This window comes from Triturus cristatus, chromosome 9 (genome assembly GCF_964204655.1).
Source record: "Triturus cristatus chromosome 9, aTriCri1.1, whole genome shotgun sequence".
In the NCBI taxonomy this organism is placed as follows: Eukaryota; Metazoa; Chordata; class Amphibia; order Caudata; family Salamandridae; genus Triturus; species Triturus cristatus.
Window position 1 is genome coordinate 24138547 of NC_140592.1, and position 23863 is coordinate 24162409.

Below are 23863 nucleotides of genomic sequence, written 5' to 3' on the forward strand. Positions count from 1 at the left end.
TCTCTCTGGGCGCGGCTCTCCGCGCCTTACTGACTTTGTCATTTGGCTCCCGGCGCCTCTGGAATGCCCTCTCCTCGTCGAAGGGCGGGGCCGTCCAGCCTGGAGCGACTGGTAGCCCGTCTCTACGAGCTCCATTGAACATCAAGGCCCATGGTGCTTGACGGGTTGAGCAGTGGGGGGTGCTGCGGTATTCACCCAGAAACCGCTGCAATTCTCGCTCAGGGTCTAGTTGTTCGGACACAGCGATGCGCAGTGTTTTATTGATGGTACGCATAAGCCGTTCTACCTCCCCATTGGCTTGTAGCCACTGAGGGGTGATTCGCCGATGGCGGATGCCGTGTGCTCTTACAAACTTTTCGAATTCGTGTCCGTGGAACGGGGGTCCACTGTCACTTCGCAGTTCTTCTGGGCACCCAAACATTCCAAACACTTTTTCCAGGGCCCGGCCTACGTGCGTGAACGCGGTGGATGGCAGCGCTTTGGCTATTGGGTACTTCGAGTAGCTGTCGATGATCACTAGCGTGACTCGCCCATCGGGCAGGCTCCCGAAGTCCACACTGATTTACTCCCACGGGCATCGGCCATGTTCCTCGGTCATGATGGGGGCTGGCGGCTGGGCTCCCCCGGTTATCTGACATGGCTGGCAGCTGTGAACTGCGTCGTCTACGAACTCATCCATGCTCGGAAACCAGACTTTCTCCCTCATTCGAGCTTTCATCTTTTCCATCCCTTGATGTCCTTTGTGTGCCAGCTGCGTCGCCCTTGTCCGGAGGGCGGCCGGGATGACAATTCGGGAGCCCCGTAGGAGGAGTCCTCCTCTGGTCACACTCAGCTCATGTCGTATCCTCCACATGTGTTGGAGGTCGTTTCTCTCTTGGCTGGTCCACGAGTTAGCTGTTTGTAGGAATTGCTGCCAGGTTCCTTCTAGGATTGTGTTTTTGACCTTGATCATGACTGGGTCTTGTTCGGCTGTTTCCAAGATCTCCTCCAATGTCAATGCCTGGGGACACGTCAGGGCAGCCACCATGTCCAAATGACCTTCTGCCTCTTCTTCTTCTTCTATGGGTGTAGGCTTGCTACCGGTCTCGGGGTGCCGGGACAGAAAGTCTGCCGGGTTTCTTGACCCTGGTCTGTATATCACACTTAGGTGGTATTGTTGGAGATTAATGGCCCATCGTTCTATTCGTGGAGGCGGGTGGGGCGCCGTCCCTCGGAAGAGTGGTACTAGCGGTTGATGGTCTGTCACTACTGTGAACGGGTGCCCGCACACATACAGGTGGAAGTGACGGCAGCTCCATCGGATTGCCAGGGCTTCCCGCTCGATTTGTGAGTAGCGTTTCTCCGTGTCCGTTAGGGCCTTGCTGGCGTACGCTAGAGCTGCCCACTGTCCTGGTCCTTGCTCTTGCGTCAGGACCGCGCCTAGCCCTACGGGGCTGGCGTCCACTAAGATCTCGGTTCTCTTGCTCGGGTCAAAGTAGACCAGTGTGGTCTGGTCTAAGAGAGCCTCTTTGATCGTTTGGAATGCTGTCTCTTCTGTGACTGTCCATTGCCACATCACATCTGTCTTGGTGAGGTGCCTGAGGGGTTCGGCAAGGGTGGCCAGATTCGGAATAAATCGTCCACACTAAGTGGCCATACCCAGAAAGCTGCGGACCTCCGCCACTGACATTGGGGCGGCGGCTGCTTTGATGGCGTGTGACTTCCGGGGGTCCACTTGGATGCCTTCCTTGGTGAAGACATAGCCGAAGAATTCGATCGTTTGCTGAAACAGCTGGCACTTATCTCGATGTAGGGTGACGCCATGTTCCTGCAGACGTGACAATGTGGCCCAGACATGTCTGTAGTGTTCATCGACCGTCTTGGAGTATATCAGTATATCGTCGCTCACGTTTAAGACGCCAGGCAGGCCGAGCAGAATGTCTTTGATGGTGTTTTGGAAAATTTCTGCTGCCGATGAGATTCCAAAATTTAGCCGTTTGTATTGTCTCAGCCCCAGATGTGTGCTAAACGTGGTGATGTACCGGCTTTCTTTTGCTAGGGTGAGCTGGTCGTATCCGGTGTTTAGGTCCAATTTTGAGAACCATCGGGCCCCGTTTAGATCAGATATGATATCGTCCATGGTAGGTGTGATATGCCTTTCCCGTTTGATGGCTTTGTTTGGTAGGCGCATATCAATACACAGCCGGATCTTCTCGGGCTGGTGGGGTTTCTCGGCGATCACCAATGGCGATACCCATGGTGTGGGCCCTGTGTCCTTCTCGATTACTCCCTGTTCTTCCAACTTTTGGAGTTCTTCCTCTACTAGCGGGCGTAGGTGGAACGGTATACGCCTGTGTCGGAGGGCTGTTGGTGTTACTGAGGGGTCAATGTGGAGGCGTATAGGTGGCCTTTTGATCTTCCCCAGCCCAGAGAATAGGCTTTTGAACGTCTCCAGCAGGTCTTCGATTTGTTTGTCCTGGACTTTCCTGAGGAACGCAATTAGTCCTAGATCCTCCGCAGCGTGTCTGCTGAGTAACGTGTCCACTTCTTGGTCAATGACGTGGATGTCAATGACAATTTCCGACTTTTCTGACCGCACAGCTACTGTCATCTTGCCTTTCAGTGGTAGCGGCGTGTCGCTCCCATAAGCGTAGATCTTGGCCTTGGATTGTCGGAGTTCAGGTTTCGGTCTGAGACGGTTGTATTGCTGTACGCCCATCACCGTTATGGACGCGCCGGTGTCAATCACTGCGTTTACTGCTGACCCAGCTATGAGTATGTCACATCGTGGCTGCGGTCGCCTGGTACTCTTTAGGGCTTTGGTGAATGATACTAGGTATGTTTCTCCATCATCGTCAGAATCTGTATCTGATTCTCGATAGTCTCTGGTCCCCTCGCTTCTTGACTTTGGCTGTGACGACAGCGACGTGTGCGACAGTTGCCTCACCATCTTCCTCATTGGTCTGTCCCGTCTATTCCCGCCTTTCTGCATCTTCCTCCGACAGACAGACGCAAAATGGTTTTCAATGCCACAATTTGTGCATGTTTTTCCTCTCGCTGGGCATGCCTTACTTGGGTGATCTTCATACCCACAGTAGCCACACAGTCTGGCTTGGGCTGGGGGTCGCTGGTCACGGGGTCTCTGTGGTCTGTCCTTCGCTCGCACCGCATCCACCTTCTCCGTTTTCACTTCAGCGTTCTTATCTGTCCCTTTTACCAAGGCCTGGTCCATTTCTTCAGCTCTCGCCGCTGATAGGTCATGTGTTCTGGCTAGGACGAGGATATCATTCATCGGGATGTTAGGTTGACGGAGTATCAATCCCCGTACTGTCTTGATCCGGATTCCCAGTATGAGCTGTACCCTGATTTCTTCCTTGGCCCTGTCCCCTACCAGGTGAGTGTCTGCGAGGGCCCTTAGTCTTGTGTGGAAGGCGTCCACCGACTCACCTTCGTGCTGCTTTGCTTGGCGGAGCTTGAAGTGCTCGTAGTCTGGATTGACCTGGGGGTCAAAATGCGCGTTCAGGGCCGCCACCGCCGCACTGTAGTCGTCAGGGTTCCCAGTGTTCGGCAAGTGTTTGAATAGGAGATATACTTCTTCCCCTGCGTAATGCAGGAGGAGGGACCTTTTCACGGCCCCATCAGTCTCTCTGGAGCTGATAAAGTAGTTTTCCAGTCTTCCCAGCCATGTCTGCCATCGCGGTGCGGCCGTCGTGGGGTCAGCGGCTTCGCTGAATGGGGGTAGCACCCCTGACGGGGGGTGATGAGGCAGCACCCATGCTGGGTCGGGCTGTTCATTATCGCTCATGGTGGCGCGGAAACCACATGCCCACTGCGTCCCGTCGCACTGCCAGGTGCCTCAACCTTCAGGGCATGTTGTATGGTGGCCGGTAGTAAGGGTCTCAAAAGGGTGGTGCGGGCCTCCTTGTCACCACAGCAGCTGGGTGTGCCGAGCAGGTTCGTTCTGCGCGAAAGGAGGGCGGGGGGGAGGGCACCCTCGTCACCAGTGTTCTGCCCTGGGGTCCCTGCTCAGTGTCAGGTGGGGGCGGGGTGACTGGTCGCGCTAGCGGTGTCTGGCGCGCGGCGCTCAAATAAGGGACTGACTCCATTTGTTAGTTGGGCGCGAACTGCCCGAGTTCGCCCGCCCCTTTATTTATATTGCCGCGCGCACGTCTGTTGACGCAAGCGCAAGTTACGCGCTTACGACCGCGCTCCAGCCGGAGGCTAGAGTGCCAACTGTAACACGGAACAGGAGGTGGCGGCCAGTGGGGTAGGGCGTCAGTGGGGTGGCCACTGCACCTGGTGGCACAGTCATCCGTGTCCCAGTGAAAGTTTATTCGTGTTATATTTGGCCAGCCACGGTCCGTGCAGGTAACAGCGGTGGGGCGGTGGGGCCGTGTAAGGGGGGATTCTGAGGGACGATACCGAGGGAAAATTAATTATTTATTAAATTTTCCCTTGGCATCGTCCCTCGGAATCCCCCCTTACACGACCCCACCGCTGTTACCTGCACGGACGCGTCAGTAAGCCTATTCTGGAGGACGGCAGCACAGGTACCATGAAACATGCCAAGGTAAGAGCAGGGCAGGGGTAAGACTCGTAAGAGCTGGAGGTCAAGAAAAGGAAAATACAATAATGAGCATGATAAATAGAAGAGATAGACCAGCAATTGGAGTGATTTGGGGTTGACGCCACCTCCCTGCCTATCCCTCCTGAGCCTTATTGTGCTCTCTGGGGGTCTCATGACCATGGTCATGGACTCTCTCTCCCAGAGATCACTTATTGTAAAGGTGTTTTTGCTGCACGCGCTCCTCTTCGTCTCTTCTACAAGAGGCTTTGATGATAGAGCTGTCAAATCCGTCCGTGTGTTCAGGGCTCCATGTTTCTAGTCCTTTCCTTTTACAAATCATTTTATCAAGTGACTGGCGGCCCCATGCACTAAGCCTGAGTCGCAAATAGAGGAGAGCACGGAGGCAAATTAATAGGGAGGGCCGAGGCAGAGCTGAGCTCTGGATCTGGCTTGGCTCTAAGCGTTGTGCACAAGCCAAAGCCACGAAAACGCTTGGCATGTATATCGTGCAACAAACATAATATACAAATATGATAAACCCCTTCAAAATTCAAAAACAATTATGTATTTCTTCAACATGTGGAAGCTTTTCAATTTAGTGTATCAGATTATGCCACTGCATAGGAAGACGTTTATTAAAAGTGATAATAGTGTTTAGAAAAAGTCATGGCTCCCCTCCCCCCAACAGTGCCGCTTTTCCCAGGATGATTTCCACCTGCTTTTACCGGGTGAAAAATGTCCAAGGAAAAATGTGTCGGAGTGGGTTTTTCCACAAAACTGATGCTCTTGATTGGGCCATGAAGTCCCGATAGCAGCCGAATCAGGATTTCGTAGATACACTAAAGAGAATTCCAGTGTTGTTCTCTTGCAGGTATTTTTAGCTCAGGTGTTAATGCTCCTATATTGATTTTTGTCTCTAGAATGGACGAGAACTACAATCTGCTTCCTCATGGAGTCAATTTCCAGGATGCCATTTTCCCGGACTTACCGGAGAATCACCGGATGTTTTCAAGCCTATTCCAGTTCTCTAACTGTTCTTCTGGCACGGAACCCCAGATGTACACCCCAGACTGGGAGGCCCAGGAGGACCATCGGGTAAGTATTGTGGGTCTTCACACACCCTCAGTTGGGATTCCTGGGAGAGCCGTGAAAGCGGCCCCTGTAGAAGAAGACTAACCTACAGAGAACTGAGGGGGTGGGAGTCATGATGTGAGAGCACCTGTGAGAAATTGGGTTGTCGGTTGATTGGGGTGTGAGCCATCGCCAAGCAACAGCCACAGTCCCTTGCAGGGTGAACCACAAAACGTCACTAAATTAACCTGTGCTTAACCCTGAGTAGCGTCACACAAAAAGCAATCAGGCTTAACTTAAAGGCAATGTGTAAAGTATTTATGCAGCTCACAAACAGCAATAAAGTGAAAACACAACACAAGAAAAACCCCACACCCATTTGAAAAATAGACTGAATTTGAATACATTATTTGAAACCAAAATAACAAGAATCCAATCAGTAGAACTGGAGTTAGGAGTTTTGAAAGTTTTTAGTAAAAACTAGTGGCTAAAAGGTCAAAGAACCAACGTGACCATCTAGTCGCATCAGACCGGGTCATAGTAGAAAGTTAAGGCTGACCGTGATGGAGTGCGGTTCGGATACAAGGAGTTGATTGGGCCTGGTCAGCGCTTACCTCCTGAGAAGGTAGAAGTTCCACGGGGCAAGTATGCAGGAGTGTCTGAAGAGGTAGTGTCATCATCAGATGGCCTTGGAACAAAGCAACAGTGAAGATATTTTACCTTTGGACTTAGTCGTCAAAATGGATGTCAAAAATCTCCAGTGGGATGAGGTAGAGGGCTGTAGCCGAAGACCGTTCCAAGAGGTCGGATACCCCTTTAGCGAAGAACTGCTGAAACATATTTGCTGCTGCGGAGAAGAACGTAACGGGAGAAGCCGCATAGTCAATCCGACCGGCGATGCACCTTGGATGGATAGGATGGATAGGCAAGCATGTTGGTCCCTGTCTCCCCCTGGTTCTCAGAGCACTTTTTGGCCAAATATTTTTTTGTCGTCAATTTTAGAAATTGGTCACCTGGGCACGTTTAGCATCACAACCAAGAGTCCAGGACTAGCGAGAGACATCTTGGGAGCTCAGGACTCACTGAGGCTGGGCCCAGGTGCAGATTTAAGATGGTGGGAGCCTGTTATGTCTCTATTGCTCTGAACAGGGGGCCAGCAAACTAGCACTTGGAGTCACTTCTGGTAGTCCTGGGTGCAGGTGAAGATGCAGGGCTCAACAACAGAGCTAGGTTCTGAGGGTTCAAGGCAGGCTCCAGTCAGCAAAGCAGTACTTCCAGGTATAGCAGCAGTCTGGCAGAGTGCACAGCAGGTCACAGCAGCAAGCAGTCTTCTGAGAGTCCTTCCGCAGGTCCTGTAGTGACTAAAGAGTGTGTCTGAAGGTACTATTTTTATACGCTGGTGTCATTCTTCTGGAAAGGCTCTTTGAAGTGCATGCAAATTCCTAACTCCCCTGCCTTGGCTCCAAGCTGGCTGAAGGGACAATGCATGGCCATTAGGCCCTATGTGTGTAGACATGACACAACCTATTTATGTGCTTTTTGGGGCTGTGCTCAGATCCGCCCCCATCCTGCCAGTTGATGGCCCATTGAGACACACTTAATCCCTCTATTGTGTAACTGTCTGGGAGGAATTCCCAAAGTCTAACTCTCTCTACACACCGGACACGTGAAACAAAGCAGGCTGTAGGCACAAAGGGCTAAGGGTAACCCTGGGCGTAGTTTGCGTAGTAGCACTACACATAGATACGCGAAGTACACTTTGAACTACGCTCAGCTACTCAAACTGCGTAGTGCAGTGCGTAGCTGATAGCACTGTGTGCTTGTCTGCTCTGAGCAATAATTGCAAACAGCATCTTGCACAGTGCAAGGTATGATAAAATAAGTATTTCTGTCTTTATATGCTAAAATGCATATAGTCAGTTCACTAAAGTAAAAATTATAAATTAGCAAGCAGTGAGAGAGGTGATGATTTTGGGATCCTCCCTAACCTAGGGAGAGAACCAAGCAGATGCCTTGAAAACAAAAAGCACATCTTCTTCTCCCAACCAAAGGCACTGCAAAGCATTATGGGACAAGATTAGCAGTGGGCAGTGAATATTATAGTATCCAATATCAAAATAATTCTACAAAGAGCTGCAGTTCAACTAGTCAAATGCAAAAGCATTGAAATTATTATTACATCAAGCTGCAGTTACACTAGTTGTTACTAGATGTCCCTCACGAGTCAAATGCAAAAGCTTCATGAAAGGGTTTCAATGCTTTTGCATTTGACTCGCAAGGGACATCTAGTAACGACTTGTGGAACTGCAGCTTGATGTAATAATAATTTCAATGCTTTTGCATTTGACTCGTGAGGGACATCTAGTAACGACTAGTTGAACTGCAGCTCTTTGTAGAATTATTTTGATATTAGACACTATAATATTCACTGCCCACTGCTAATATCGTCCCATAATGCTTTGCAGGGCCTTTGGTTGGGATTGTATTTTTGGCCATAACTGTGCTTGGGGTGGTCCTAGGAGGAAGGGACCACCACTGATTCGTTCACCAGCATGATATGCTCTTTGTGTTCAAGGCATCTACTTGGTCCTCTCCCTAGGTTAGGGGGGACCCCAAAATCATCATGTCTCTTGTTGCCTGATATTTTCATTCACAGTTCACTTTTGTGAATTGGTTATATGCTTTTTAGCATGTAAAATTGCTTTATCAAAGCATTTATGGGTATTGTTGATATTGCTGCTATGCTACGTGTTGTAGCACAGTCTGTGCTACGTGCAATTTGCTTAGTGCGAAGTAGTGCAAACTACGCATGCTCCGTGAGCGAAGCATAGTACTACTCCCAGGGTTAGCTAAGAGCAGGAAAATAGCAACTTTCTAAAAGTGGCATTTTCAAAATGATAATGAGAAATCTGACTTTACCACTAAATACGGTTTATCATTACATTTCCATAGGTGTTAAACATGACATATCCACCAGCTCCCAATTGGAAATTACACTTATTAAATGTAATAATGAATCCCCAATGTTATCCTATGGAGAGGTAGGCCTCACAGTAGTGAAAAACACATTTTGGAGTCTTTCATTACCAGGACATGTAAAACTTAAAAGTACATGGCCATCCTTTTAAATAGTCAAAACTTACAAGGAGTGAGAAATCTTTGATTCGGGTGGGCCCAGACATTTTACATCCCAGACTTTTAAGTTGACCTAACATAAGAGAGGTTACACCCAATTTATCCTCGATAGCACCTGCTGTGTGTGGATGTTTCAGATATCACAAGCGAGTGTGCAGATGCGCCCAGGTAAATTAGGGCCCACGCCACTTTTCCTGGATATAATTGTATATATGTTTTAGGGTCCTCACCAACCTGTACCACCTGTTTCATCATTGGACCCACACCCAGATCACCTAATGTGAGTGAGTGGTCTCTATGCATTTGTAAGCAGAACCCTTTAGGAGATATGTGCAGGGAATAGAGTGAGTGTGTTAAAAATGGCTATAGATCCTCTATTAGAGTTTTAATGTATGAGGTCTAGGGCAAGAAAAAACAGTGATGTTTGTAAGGATTCCATGGTCCTTAACATCCATAGGTCAACATGTTTCAGCCATATAAATGCCCGTTAGGGTCAGCCGGCTTTCTTCAGGACCTAAATTGTTTTTTTAGCCTGCGCAAAAAGGATGAAGCATGCATGCAAAATACAGACCATACTACCAGGACCCTTTCCGGTATGGCCATTAATGGCTTAATATTATTAAGACATCATGGGGTTTACAGGAGAGGACAGTCCCTGTAGACGCACATTCGTCAAGGGAGCCATCACAGGCCCCAAAGAGTGAATGTAGACTGCACCAGCACACATCATAGCTCCAATGAGAGAATATAGACTACACAGCACACATCTCAGGCCCCAAGGAGCGAATCTAGACTGCACAGCACACATCGCAGGCCCCAAAGGAGTGTATTTGGACTGCACATCACATATCACAGGCCCAAGGAATGAATTTAGACTGAACAGCACACATCTCTGGCCCCAAGGAGTGAATCTAGACTGCACCAGCACACACCACAGGCCCCAAGGAGTGAATCTACGTGGTGCTCTCTTTTACACTGGAGGTAGAAGGCACAGGCAGTTTGAGAAGCATTTGTGGCAGAGTATTGCCACAGTTCTAAAACCTCTCATATTGACTTTAATAACAACATTAAAGTATTTTTTAAAACACCTGGTGAGACTGATCTAGAGCAAGGGGTCTGTTGAAAGGTGTGAAACATATTGTGTACCCAGGGTATGGAAGCAAACTGCAGAATCAGCTATTTGTCACCTTAACCTTCTTGAGATGCATGAAACGTATATAATGTATAATGTACTCAGGTGTGTCAATACCAGAACAACACTTCTCTTTCCTAGGGCAGTACATCTGAATTTCATGGGCATGGATCACTTACCTTTGAGTGATTTCGAGTAATTGAATAACTATGGTTTCAAAGTATAGTGCATGCAAAGTTGATTTATGCCAACAAACTATGTTGGTGATGTGGGCTGTGGTGCAAGAAGAGGGTCTGCTGCCTTGGTGCTTGGATGAGTAAGGTATGCAAGCCTTGTGCTTAGTGATTTAGTTTACCATATGCACCATATTGTTCTTCGGACATCTTGATTGATTGGTGTGGCACTGGTAGAAACCCTTTTCTGTTTTGAGGGCAACCAATCTGAAGGCAGGTATTGTGCTGTTTGGGTGTTTATAAATGGTCTTGTCTCACCAAAGTAACAGGCAGTGAAACTGAAGACAGTGTCTCTAGTCCTCCCCCACCTGATCAACAGGTATTTGCCTTCAGGCTCAGGGACTGAGGAATGAAACCTGCCCGCGGTCACTCTGCTTCGCTGAATGCTTTGCCAAATCCTTTGAAAGTTGTCAGCTTCCATTCTATCTCCTACCATTTCTTACCCTCCATTGACTATAGAGAAGGCCGGGCCTCATCAGCTTCAAACCCATCTTGAAACTGTACGCATTCTTCATCCATTCCAGAGGGATGAACTGCTTAATCTGTAAAATAATGTGGGCCTCATTTGCTATATTTTTGTGTAGGTCAGCACCGCAAGCCTTCCTGCTGCGCTGCCCTGCGTCAAAAGAAGCGGGCAGGAATGTGCTGTATCTATGAGACACGGCGCACTCCTGTCCTTTTCCATTGCTCTGGCGCACAAATGGCTGCCTTGCGCCAATGCAGGCACCCTTGCACCATAATGCAAGGGTGCCTGCGTTGAAATCAGGTTGTTTTTGTGCTGGAAGGGGCAACTTCTCTCACAAAAACAAACCTTACGCCACCCCTTGGGAGGCATAGGCTTTTGATGCATCCCCAGGTTTATAGCTTGTTGTAAATCTGAGAATGTGTCAAATGCCATAGGTGTTGCGTGGGAAAACCCGCTTTGATGCCCATGGCACGCCTCCCCATCGTAGTGTGAGGCAACGCATCAGTTTGCACTGCATGGCCTCACATCATATCTACGAGGACATGAAAAGTCACGCAGGGCGGCTTTACGTGGCCTCATAGATAAAGTTCTGCACTCCACGCCACCGGAGCATCAAGAAAAGAGACGTTTCGGGAGCACACTGGCCTTGACCAAGCCTGTGGCTGATGTTAACAAAGTTCGGGTGCCTGAATTCCACGGCTGCGTAGTCTTGATTCAAACTCATGCCTCTTTGAGCTGCTACCAGACACTCCCTGCCTTTTTATCTCACTCTTGCAGGTTCTTTTTCATCTCTGTTTTCTGCCTTCGACACTGTTTGTTTCATCTTTCTCTTCATCCTTCTTTCCCTCTCTTTTGTTTTTCTCCCTGTTTCTCTGGATATCAGTCTGTTGAGTCAAAAGAAGTGCAGGTCCCCGAAAAAGAGTACCAGAGGGCCGCACCTGCAACCGCAGACTTAAATTAGGTACCCACTGGATTTCACTCCCAAGCAAAGGGTTCCATTCTCTTTAAGATTAATTATGCACCTGCCTCCACAGCAGCAGGGTTTGAGCCCCAAAAGAGGTATCTCGCTTAGAAACCGTCTATACTGTTCTCGTGCCAACTTGGTCTACTGTAGGGCAGATATGGGGGTGGGGACAGGGCTCTTGGATGGTTGCAGTCACTCCCAGCACATTCCTCTTCCAACTTTTTTGTCTACTCGCACCCCAGCACCCCAAGCTCTTAGTAGCCTTACCTTACAACCAGCTTCATGAATGAATTTGGCCTCTATATGTTCACTGATGGAAGTGTCACCCTATTCTTTTCCGCAATGATGATCTCTCCTCAGCTCATCCTGTACGGTTGCTCCCCATCACTGGATGCAGGCCCAGGATCTTAAGTTAAATGGATGTAAAGTCAAGGCCTGCGTGGACACTGGAGGTGGATACGTCCTCCTCTAGGAATCTGTAATCAAACACAAGGATCCACCTTTAAGGAGGGTTCTCTTAGTAGAGTGTCTTACTGTGTGTTTCCTATCCTGGGTTGGATGCACACTGTGTTTGCTTAAATACCCCTCACACACCAAAAGGGCCCTTGGTGTCATGCTTCATCCTAGGGGTCTTCCCACCCCGCTGCGGGACGGGGCGTGCTGCGACCTGCGACTACGCGGGAGCACTGATCTTACAGTACTATGTGTTGTGTAGGGGTAGTGAGAGGAAGGGTTTAAAGTGAATGCAAGAAAGTGAAATTTAAAAAGGAACTGGCCTCATGGACTTAAGAAACTTTAATAGGTCATTGAGGCTGGACCTGTTAAAAAGTGGTGGTTTGGAGATTTTCTGCGTATAATGTGCGGATTCTCCTAGTAAGTCAACATGTATCGAAGCATCAGGGCTTCTTCATCAGGACTGAAAAAGATCCCTTCATTACTCACTATGTTGCTATCAAATGTGATTTATGTGCTATATACAGAAGTGAAAAAAGCAGAAATATCATGCACTTTATACAATACCCATTGGTATTCCTAAAATGTTAGTCTGAAAGAGAAAGTGCAATTAATCATATAATTGCGCCTCCCAATGCGCAAACATGTGAAACCTGTAAATGCTAAAAACGCCACAATGTGACTGTAGTTGAATTAGCTTTAGTTCCATGTAAAACATAAGTGCCATGACCTGTGGAAATAAAGAGGGAATGAACGAGACACACACACATAAAACAAAAAACACACACTCTATGCTTGTGCATAGAGTCCTTGCAAGGGAAGTGGGTAAGTAAATGTTACAAACATAAGGCCGCTCTGAGGGCTAAGCAAAAGATCTATTATTCTGCCATCTTCCAGGCTAAAAAGCTATATTTCACCGAGTGCATTGAGCAGGCCTGTAATAATTCGAAGGAGATTTTCCACATAGTCCAGAGTTTTACATCCCCTGTCGCACTCAACTGTTCGGGCCCGGCCACGGATGACTGGTGCAACACCCTCTCCTGTTTCTTCTCGGATAAAATCCGTTTGATACAGCAGTCTTTGCCTGTGTGTGTGGCTTCCCGGGTGGAAGATGGACTTACTATGCCTCTTCAGGGTGCTTTGAATCACGTCATGTCGGTCTTCTCTCCTGTTGATATGGCTAGCACTCTGAAATTACTTAAAGGCCTTAAGTCCGGTTCGCCCTCAGATTTCTGCCCAGCCAGACTGCTGGCGGCAGATGCGGAGACCATCAATTCGGAGGTCAATGCTAATATTAACCTCTCCCTTGGGGAGGCTCGGGTTCCGCCGGAATGGAAACAGGCAAAAAATTCTTCCTTTATTGAAGAAACCGTCCGTTGACCCCGCGCTGCCCAGCAACTACCGCCCTATCTCCCTCCTCCCCAGCCTAGCTAAGGTATGTGAGAAGGTAGTAACCAGACAACTCTCCCAATTTGTGGAAAGATCTGAGGCCCTGCACCCAGCTCAGTCTGGTGCTCCGATGGACTTGTTCCTGGGCTTTGGGTTCTTTAGTTCTACCACACCAGTATTCACGAGGCACCCTGACGTACACTCGATAAGACAGGCAGACTGGGCCTCCTCTTTCAAACTTGTAGTTCTACTGGCAACTCAAGCACCATGTCGGACACACCATTGATAAACGCCCCCCTGCGCATCATGTCATGGAACGTTAATGGCCTCCTGGACCGCTTTAAATGCATGGGTGTCCACAGATACGCTCAACGCTTAGGAGTGGACATCTTACTCTTACAAGAAACCCACTTGTTGGGTAATCACTGTCTCTTCTTAACGCGGTACGGCTATGACAGAGTGTGGCACTTGGGTTTTATAAGGGGTTCCCGAGGGGTGGCGATCCTGGTGCGATGCTCCCTTCCTCTGGTGATGGTCCACACGACTCTTGATGCCCAGGGCACTTTCGTGGCCCTCAGTGACACACTAAATGGCAACCCGCTTAACCTGGTGTCCCTATATTCTCCCCCCTCAATGCTGGCGATGGTGCTAGCTAAGTCTGCTGACCTCCTGGCGTCCCTGCCCCCTGGTCCCACATTTCTTGGAGGCGACTTTAAAGCGGTCTCATCACCCAACCTTGATACGACAGGCCTTCCATCCCCTGGTAGAATTGCACAGGCCAAGCAGCTGAGGTCTTGGTCCGCATCGCTAGGCTTATGCGATGCCTGACGATTGTGGCACCCTCATTCTAAACAATTCACGCATACTTCAGTGGCGCACCATACACAGGCACGCATTGATGCCATCTTCGTTCCTTCAACGGACTGTCTGCTGAATCAAGACGTTTTGCTTCTCCCGAGAGGTATCTCAGACCACTTGCCAGTGAGCAGTGAGGATCCGCGCGGGTCCTCCCCCGCCTCTGTCTGGCAAACTTGGAGGTGTAATGCCTGGTTTCTTCAGGACAAGGGTTTCAGAAAGGTGTTGAGGCAGGAGCTAACACAGTACTTTCTCACTAACGAGGGCTCCGTGTCCTCCCCAGGCACCCTATGGGAGGCGGGCAAGGCCACGATTAGGGGGGTCACCAAGGGTCAACTCAAGCTCCAGCGACATGCCCAACAGGAACAGATTACCTCACGGGAGGTGCAGGCTCTGGGTTTCGAACGTGCCTCGGCCCGATCCCCAGATGCTTCCGACACAAGACTTCTGAGCCGGCTCCGGTCGGAGATCAAGCAACTGTCGCTGGACGCGGCCAAACTCCTTTGGCGCTCCTCAGTGGCTAGGGTATATGGATGGGGTGACAAGAACGGCTCGCTCCTTCACCGCCTGGCCACATACCCGAGAGCGAACCTTATAATCCCAGAAATAGTGGCACCAGACGGGTCAACGTGTTGTGCCCCATTTGGAATGGCACAAGCCTTCGCCGTCTACTACCGTAAACTGTACGAGGCCTGAGCCCCTACCCTGTCCCTTGCGGATCTGATGGACGTGGAAGGTGGCCGCCTTCCATGCATGGATGCCGCCGCTCAAGTCGATCTGGACCGCCTCATTTCCCGCGAGGAAATTGGTGATGCAATCGCTCTTGTGTCAGTCGGCAAGACACCGGGCCCAGATGGTCTTCCACAGGAATACTATGCCCTGTACCGGGATGTTCTCATCCCCCACCTGGACGCGCTATTTCGCCAGGCGGTGGAGAAGGCATCCTTCGCTCAGGAAACGAACATAGCCACCATTGTAGTCCTTCCGAAATCCCAGCCTCCCTCACCACAGTGCACCAATTACCGCCCCATCTCCCTCATCAACACTGAGGTCAAACTGTTCACCACCCTCCTTGCCCAGCGCCTCAAACCCCATCTACCCACGTTGGTCCACTCTGACCAGTGCGGATTTATGCCCTCGCGCGGCACCCGACAATGTCTTCGCAGACTGCACTCTGCCTTGGCATATCGCCACCTCCTCACCCTATACCTAGCGCTTCTCCTGGTAGACTATGAGAAGGCCTTCAACCCGGTAGACTGGGGCTTCCTTCATGACGTTCTTGGCATGATGGGACTTGGTCCCCGCTTTCGAGCCATGGTCAAAGTTCTGTACGCCCTCCCGAGGTCTCGTGTTCTAGTAAATGGAGTCCTGTCGGAACCCTTCTCGGTCTGCAGGGGGACAAGGCAGGGCTGCCCCCTTTCTCCCCTGCTTTTTGCTTTAGTGATGGAGCCCTTGGCGGCCTTGATGCGGTCTTGCAAGCGGGTGCGGGGATGAGAATGGCCTCGCGCTGAACCGGATAAAATCGCCCTCTACGTAGATGCCGTCCTCATCTATTTGGCGAATCCTGCCCGGTCCGGCCCCCACTGTTTACGTATCCTGCAGTCCTTCGAACAGGCATCAGGTCTTTGGTTGAATCCCAACAAATCGGTCCTGGTTCCCCTTCACCTCTCACGGGAATGCTTTGACTGGCAGTCTGAAATACCTTTACGTCGTCAATCATTCAAGTACCTGGGGATCTGGGTGACCCTGCTACCTGAGATCAGCTGGACCCTCAACGTCACTCCACTGGTGAAGCGGGCCTAGGCGGACCTCCAGCGGTGGCAGTCGCTGCCCCTCAACCCCATAGGGAGGGTGGCCATTTTTAAGATGCTGGTGCTTCCCCGCATTCTTTACATGCTTCAGAACACCCCCATGTGCTTTCCCAGAGCCTGGTTCCGTGAACTTGATGGCTTAGTCACCAAGTTCCTATGGGGAAGGGGTAGGTCCAGGCTAGCGCTCAGTACTTGCAGGATCCCCTTGTTCGACGGGGGTTTGGGGATGACTCACCTTTACCTATACTACCTGGCCACATGACTTCTTACTATACATGACTAGTTCAACGGGGGTGGTCCGATCCGGCCTATGGGCTCGAATTGGGGGAGCTGGGCCTTGCCAGAATCCAATCCTTCCTATATGGAACCCCGATTCCCTCCCGTCCTCCGGAGGTGACACACTCGGTGTTACTGGCCTGGCGAGCAGCACTGCGACACACCAACTGGACATGCACACTGACCCACTGTACGCCCCTGTGGCATGGGACCTGGCTTAGGGAGGTGACTTGGCTTTGGGGGCTTCGAAGATTGGGACCTTATAGGCATTACGCCGCTTGGGGATGTTTGTGGGGGGCATCATATGCACTCCTTCGAGGATCTCCAAACCAGGTACTCATTGCATCACTCACAATTTTTTTGCTACCTCCAGCTGCGACATGCCCTACGCTCGCACCTCACAACAGGCACGCAGTTGCCAGCTCACAGCCCGCCCGAAGCCCAGATCATGTTTGGGGACCTGGGGAAAGGTGGCATCTCCCGCATTTATCGTACACTGATTAACAATACCCCAACTTTCTTGGACCGACTGCGGGCGCAATGGGTGGACTGGGTGGGCCCCTTGGAGGAAGAGGACTGGCGTGACGCCTTTATGGCCCCTAGAACGGTCACCGCTTCCGCCAGGCTGCGCTTGGTGCAGCTCTACTACTTGCATGCCGCATATCTCACTCCTGCACGCCTTCACCGCGCAGGGCTTAGTCCGTCCCCAGCCTGTACCAGGTGTGGATGTGACCCTGCTGACTTCTTCCACATGGTCTGGACCAGTCCCCTCTTGGTGGGATTTTGGCAGGGCATCGAAGACGAACTCTCTGAGGTTCTGGGGTGGGAGGTTCCTCACGACCCTAAACACACGCTCCTGGGCATCACTGACGGGCTGGATGGCTCAAGCAACGAAAAACAGTTCTTTAACACAGCTTTGGTGGTAGCTAAGAGAGACATTGCGGCCTCTTGGAAATGCCCCGAACTCCCAGGTGTGGGGCGTTGGCGGAATGGGGTGGACTGGTGTGCCACGCAGGAGAAGGTTATGTATGCAGCACGGGGTTGCCCCAAGAAATACCGCAGAATTTGGGGGAAATGGTTGGGAGGGGGGCTCTGACTGTGGGGGGTTCGTCTAATTACATTCCACTTTTGCCTATTGATGTTTGTACGTTGGACATTGGGAAACTGTGACTTTGATCCTCAATCATTGCAATACGGTGCGGATTGGCTGGTGAACTATTTCTGTTAAACGAATAAAACTTGTTTATCAAAAAAAAATAATTATCAGACATTGTGAAATACGAGTGACTAATTTAACGAAAGATAATTCACCTCGCTTACATGTGCCCGGGACTTTGTTTTTTTTTAGAAGTAAATTTGTGTTGCAGTAACAGTGACTCTTGTGGTTCTTCAGCCAGTTCAGCTTTGGCATTCCTCATGAGTAAATAACTGGGACAAGGATGTTAGGATGTACTGATAACGCCCTGGTTACTTATCAGTAGTCTTCGCTATCCTTAGTCCACAATCCCGACAAACCCGCCCTCCCTTCCTCCCTCTCTGGAGCTAGTGGCCTCAGAAGGCTTCGTAGTTGAGGAGGAGACATGGGCTGGCCATCTCCCAGATCTAAGAAGAGTCGGCTGTGGTCCAGAGAAGCACTGACAACGCTCACAGTCGTTTTAGGAAGAGTCGGCTGTGGTCCAGAGAAGCACTGACAACGCTCGCAGACGTTTTAGGAAGAGTAGGCTGTGGTCCAGAGAAGCACTGACAACGCTTGCAGACGTTTTAGGAAGAGTAGGCTATGGTCCAGAGAAGCACTGACAACGCTCACAGACGTTTTAGGAAGAGTCGGCTGTGGTCCAGAGAAGCACTGACAACGCTCACAGACGTTTTAGGAAGAGTCGGCTGTGGTCCAGAGAAGCACTGACAACGCTCACAGACGTTTTAGGAAGAGTCGGCTGTGGTCCAGAGAAGCACTGACAACGCTCACAGACGTTTTAGGAAGAGTCGGCTGTGGTCCAGAGACGCACTGACAACGCTCGCAGACGTTTTAGGAAGAGTAGGCTATGGTCCAGAGAAGCACTGACAACGCTCACAGACGTTTTAGGAAGAGTCGGCTGTGGTCCAGAGAAGCACTGACAACGCTCACAGACGTTTTAGGAAGAGTCGGCTGTGGTCCAGAGAAGCACTGACAACGCTCACAGACGTTTTAGGAAGAGTCGGCTGTGGTCCAGAGAAGCACTGACAACGCTCACAGACGTTTTAGGAAGAGTCGGCTGTGGTCCAGAGACGCACTGACAACGCTCACAGACGTTTTAGGAAGAGTCGGCTGTGGTCCAGAGAAGCACTGACAACGCTCACAGACGTTTTAGGAAGAGTCGGCTGTGGTCCAGAGAAGCACTGACAACGCTCACAGACGTTTTAGGAAGAGTCGGCTGTGGTCCAGAGAAGCACTGACAACGCTCACAGACGTTTTAGGAAGAGTCGGCTGTGGTCCAGAGAAGCACTGACAACGCTCGCAGACGTTTTAGGAAGAGTAGGCTGTGGTCCAGAGACGCACTGACAACGCTCACAGACGTTTTAGGAAGAGTCGGCTGTGGTCCAGAGAAGCACTGACAACGCTCACAGACGTTTTAGGGAGAGTAGGCTGTGGTCCAGAGAAGCACTGACAACGCTCGCAGGCGTTTTAGGGAGAGTAGGCTGTGGTCCAGAGAAGCACTGACAACGCTCACAGTCGTTTTAGGAAGAGTCGGCTGTGGTCCAGAGAAGCACTGACAACGCTCGCAGACGTTTTAGGAAGAGTAGGCTATGGTCCAGAGAAGCACTGACAACGCTCACAGACGTTTTAGGAAGAGTCGGCTGTGGTCCAGAGAAGCACTGACAACGCTCACAGACGTTTTAGGAAGAGTCGGCTGTGGTCCAGAGAAGCACTGACAACGCTCGCAGACGTTTTAGGAAGAGTAGGCTATGGTCCAGAGAAGCACTGACAACGCTCACAGACGTTTTAGGAAGAGTCGGCTGTGGTCCAGAGACGCACTGACAACGCTCACAGACGTTTTAGGAAGAGTCGGCTGTGGTCCAGAGAAGCACTGACAACGCTCACAGACGTTTTAGGAAGAGTCGGCTGTGGTCCAGAGAAGCACTGACAACGCTCACAGACGTTTTAGGAAGAGTAGGCTGTGGTCCAGAGAAGCACTGACAACGCTCACAGTCGTTTTAGGAAGAGTCGGCTGTGGTCCAGAGACGCACTGACAACGCTCACAGACGTTTTAGGAAGAGTCGGCTGTGGTCCAGAGACGCACTGACAACGCTCACAGACGTTTTAGGAAGAGTCGGCTGTGGTCCAGAGAAGCACTGACAACGCTCACAGACGTTTTAGGAAGAGTCGGCTGTGGTCCAGAGAAGCACTGACAACGCTCACAGACGTTTTAGGAAGAGTCGGCTGTGGTCCAGAGAAGCACTGACAACGCTCGCAGGCGTTTTAGGAAGAGTCGGCTGTGGTCCAGAGAAGCACTGACAACGCTCGCAGACGTTTTAGGAAGAGTAGGCTATGGTCCAGAGAAGCACTGACAACGCTCACAGACGTTTTAGGAAGAGTAGGCTGTGGTCCAGAGACGCACTGACAACGCTCACAGACGTTTTAGGAAGAGTAGGCTGTGGTCCAGAGAAGCACTGACAACGCTCACAGACGTTTTAGGAAGAGTCGGCTGTGGTCCAGAGAAGCACTGACAACGCTCACAGACGTTTTAGGAAGAGTAGGCTATGGTCCAGAGAAGCACTGACAACGCTCACAGACGTTTTAGGAAGAGTAGGCTGTGGTCCAGAGAAGCACTGACAACGCTCGCAGACGTTTTAGGAAGAGTCGGCTGTGGTCCAGAGACGCACTGACAACGCTTCCAGACATTTAGGAAGAGTGGGCTGTGGTCCAGAGAAGCACTGACAACGCTCGCAGACGTTTTAGGAAGAGTCGGCTGTGGTCCAGAGAAGCACTGACAACGCTCACAGACGTTTTAGGAAGAGTAGGCTATGGTCCAGAGAAGCACTGACAACGCTCACAGACGTTTTAGGAAGAGTCGGCTGTGGTCCAGAGAAGCACTGACAACGCTCACAGACGTTTTAGGAAGAGTAGGCTGTGGTCCAGAGAAGCACTGACAACGCTCACAGACGTTTTAGGAAGAGTCGGCTGTGGTCCAGAGAAGCACTGACAACGCTCACAGACGTTTTAGGAAGAGTCGGCTGTGGTCCAGAGACGCACTGACAACGCTTCCAGACATTTAGGAAGAGTGGGCTGTGGTCCAGAGAAGCACTGACAACGCTCGCAGACGTTTTAGGGAGAGTAGGCTGTGGTCCAGAGAAGCACTGACAACGCTCGCAGGCGTTTTAGGAAGAGTCGGCTGTGGTCCAGAGAAGCACTGACAACGCTCGCAGGCGTTTTAGGAAGAGTCGGCTGTGGTCCAGAGAAGCACTGACAACGCTCACAGACGTTTTCTAGAAGATAATTCAAAGCAGGCTTTCAAAGGACATTTTGGACTTGATTATCAGTGTCCCAGAAAATTGTGATCCCTGCACAAACGCCTGTTTCTGCAGAGATCACATTTACATAAGTGGTGTGACGTTTATCACAAGTCAGTCTAGGTGCTATTTGTTCCAAAACTCAGAGGGGCATATTGTCAAGCCCCTAGCCACTCCGGTGGAGGTTTTTGCTAGCCCATATTTACAAGGCCATGCTAAGGCTCACTACATGGCTTAACACAGCCTTGCATATATGGCCTCTGCAACACAATTTTCTGCAGCAAAGGGGCGTGCAATGGGTTTTGCCATGAGCGTTCCCAGCAACATCCATGGATTTTAGAGACAGCCCCAGATTTACAAGTATCTGTGAATCTGAGACGGCGCCAACATCTAACGACGTTCATAAGGAGGCGTTAATGTGGCGCAACGAGGAGAAATACTTTAGAAGTAGGAAAACGGCATTAATTATTGTTTTTGTGTTGGAAGGTGCCCCACACTGCACAAACACAATCATCCCAGCAACACAGGCACCATTGCACCATGGTGCAAGGCGGCTTGTGTTGGTGCTAAGCAGATATTTTAGCACCTGCGCAAAGGTGAACAAACGGATGCGCCGTATTCTTGTTAATACGGTGCATCCCTGTGTTTTGAAAATTACGCAGCTGTGCGCTGCAAAATTGCTAGCAGCACCTATCGTCTCCATTTTTATGTAAATATGCCCCGGAGTGTCACATATTATGCGGCGTGATAAACAGGGGCCCAAAATCTTTTGAAGTTCGCATTCATTCCTTTCAGCTCTTCTGTGTTTCTTTGCCTCAGGTTCAAGTTACCAAAACATATCCACTTTAAAAAAACCTGCATTTTCTCACAAAGCACAATTCAGCACCTTACTTCATTTCAAAATCAGTCAGTAAAAGCACATTAATGTTTTGCTCAATGACTGATATTTTCTGCTTACTTCTCTTTATTAAGCCTTACTTAGGCCAACTAACATTGTAGCTGAATAGAAATTCACACTTGTATGACCTCAGGACATGTATCTCTCAGCCACATACACATTTCTGCTAGATTTTGAACAATAGTTCTTTCATAGTAAACAATTACATTTTCAATTTTTGGAAAATTCAAAGTTGTTGTTTCAAACGTTTACACTTCCCAATCCAAAACAGAATTTTTAAAAATTATTAGTTTGACTTTAGTCTTAAAGTTTTGCCTCAAGTAGATCCATTTAGGGGACCTTTTCTAATATCGTTCTTTGTTTGTGAAATGTCTCAACCTCTTGAGTATGTGCCACACATTCAGTGATGCACAGAGATGTCATTAAGAGCTCACATTGGGCCCACTTCCGGTTGATACTGACACTGGCCTCTTCCCTCTTGTGTCCTTTGCAGCTCCTGTGCTCCGCGGTGCAGAAGGCCCTCTTCGAAGAGGAGGAACGCGCCAAGACGCTCTCGCAGAAAGCCCGCGTCTTGGAGAAAGCCAACGGCCACCTGAGGGAGAAGGTGAAAAAGCTGAAGCGCTCTCTCCGCTTGGCCAAAGTTGAGAGCAAGAGAGAAGCCATGGTGGCCCAGCGGCTTCTGGAGGAAGAGAGGAACCGGAACCGACTTGGTCAAAGTCCTGATGTTCACAAGAAGACCTTGGGCAAACCTGGCAAGAAGGTCACTGAGAACACACTATAGTGGAATGACTCACAGTAAAAAGACCATCACATACTTCTCTATCTGGAACATTCCTAAGCTTTTTCCTCATAACTAGGGGCGTGCCCAGACTTTGAGGCGCGTAGATGTGTTTGTCAACCTAAGCACAAATGGATCTGAAAAGGGCATCAAAGGCTGAGTAGCATCTCTGTTGGATTCCAAAGTTAGCATCAATACCGCGTTGGTACATTTGGATCTTTCTTCATATACTGTTTGCTTGTAAAGACACCCCCCCCCCCCCACCCCACCCATGCGGACGGACATGGTTTCATAAAAAGCACAGAGACAGGACTATGTTTCTTCTAGACCAGTTGTGGTGGAGAAAACTATTATAAACTAATCCCAAAAAGAGGGAAGGATCTCCTTGAAGGGGAAAGACTGGGCTGGGGAGAGGGGCGGGTTTGGAGTGCTGGCAAGAAGGGTGGATGCAACAGACTGAATGAGTATTTAGCTGATATATTGATAGATGCTTTAGGCTGAACCACCAACTTGAAAAACCCTGGTGCTTCAAATGTTCCAGAGGGGTGCTGGTAGCAGTACCTCAGTGCATGGGTACATAGAAAAAACACACAATTTATGTGGGCATCTCTCAGCCACCCTGCGACGATGTTAAATTCAGGGTTTGTTCCATACTAGCTCAGGACGCCTGTGTAAACCCGGTAGGAGCAGTGTTGTATGTTTCCTACAGGCTGCCATAGATCCTATGACCAGCATCACCTGAACCAAATGGAATGTGCCCACCAGACTCCTTCAGAGGCCCTTCAGGTTCCAGATCCATCAGGACACACAGAGCCTTCTTTGAATGCCTCCATGAGGCTTTAATTACTGGCGAGTCTGTGGTCCAGCAGGACCTACTCCACGTAAAGCCCTGCTGGTATTGGTACAGTTGCAATAGTCCTCCATATGCACATATCACCCTCCCCCTTTCTTTTCCCTTTGTAGGTCTCGCCCGAGACAGCGCATGTGCTGTCACTTGTGAGTCTCTTGTAAATAAAAAAGAAAACTTAAAAATGGCTTAGAGCACGCCCATTACTTACCATTGGTTGGCTGCGACATCAATCTCATCTCCTTCCTTCTTATTGGTCAGCTCCTCCTGCATTCCTGTTCTTTTCCTGCCTCTGCCAGGCTGCATATAACATGGAGCAAGTAAAGCTTCCTGTCTGAGGTCAGTGCCCTTCTGCTGGCCGCGCATATGCAGAAATATTTTTGTTAGTTTTATAGCATAGCACTCGATAAGAATAAATCGTTTTGCAGGCCGTCTCTTCCTGTCACATCCACCCTGCCCGCGTTCTCTTGTTGCTTACCCCGTTCCCTCCCACTACCCCATCCCATCCGTGCTTGCACCAT

The 23863-nt window shown here is 49.9% G+C and overlaps 1 protein-coding gene across 1 annotated transcript in view; it reads left to right on the top strand.

The window, feature by feature from the left end:
- The window catches only part of LOC146797290 (coiled-coil domain-containing protein 3-like), a 128187-nt gene extending 104683 nt beyond the window's left edge, over nucleotides 1–23504 (top strand). The window contains exons 2-3 of the mRNA XM_085624275.1: nucleotides 5467–5641; nucleotides 22211–23504. Coding sequence (XP_085480401.1) covers nucleotides 5467–5641; nucleotides 22211–22498 — 463 coding nt within the window. The 3' untranslated portion in view covers nucleotides 22499–23504. The remainder of the gene's footprint in view (nucleotides 1–5466; nucleotides 5642–22210) is intronic.
- The last annotated feature ends 359 nt before the right edge of the window (nucleotides 23505–23863 follow it).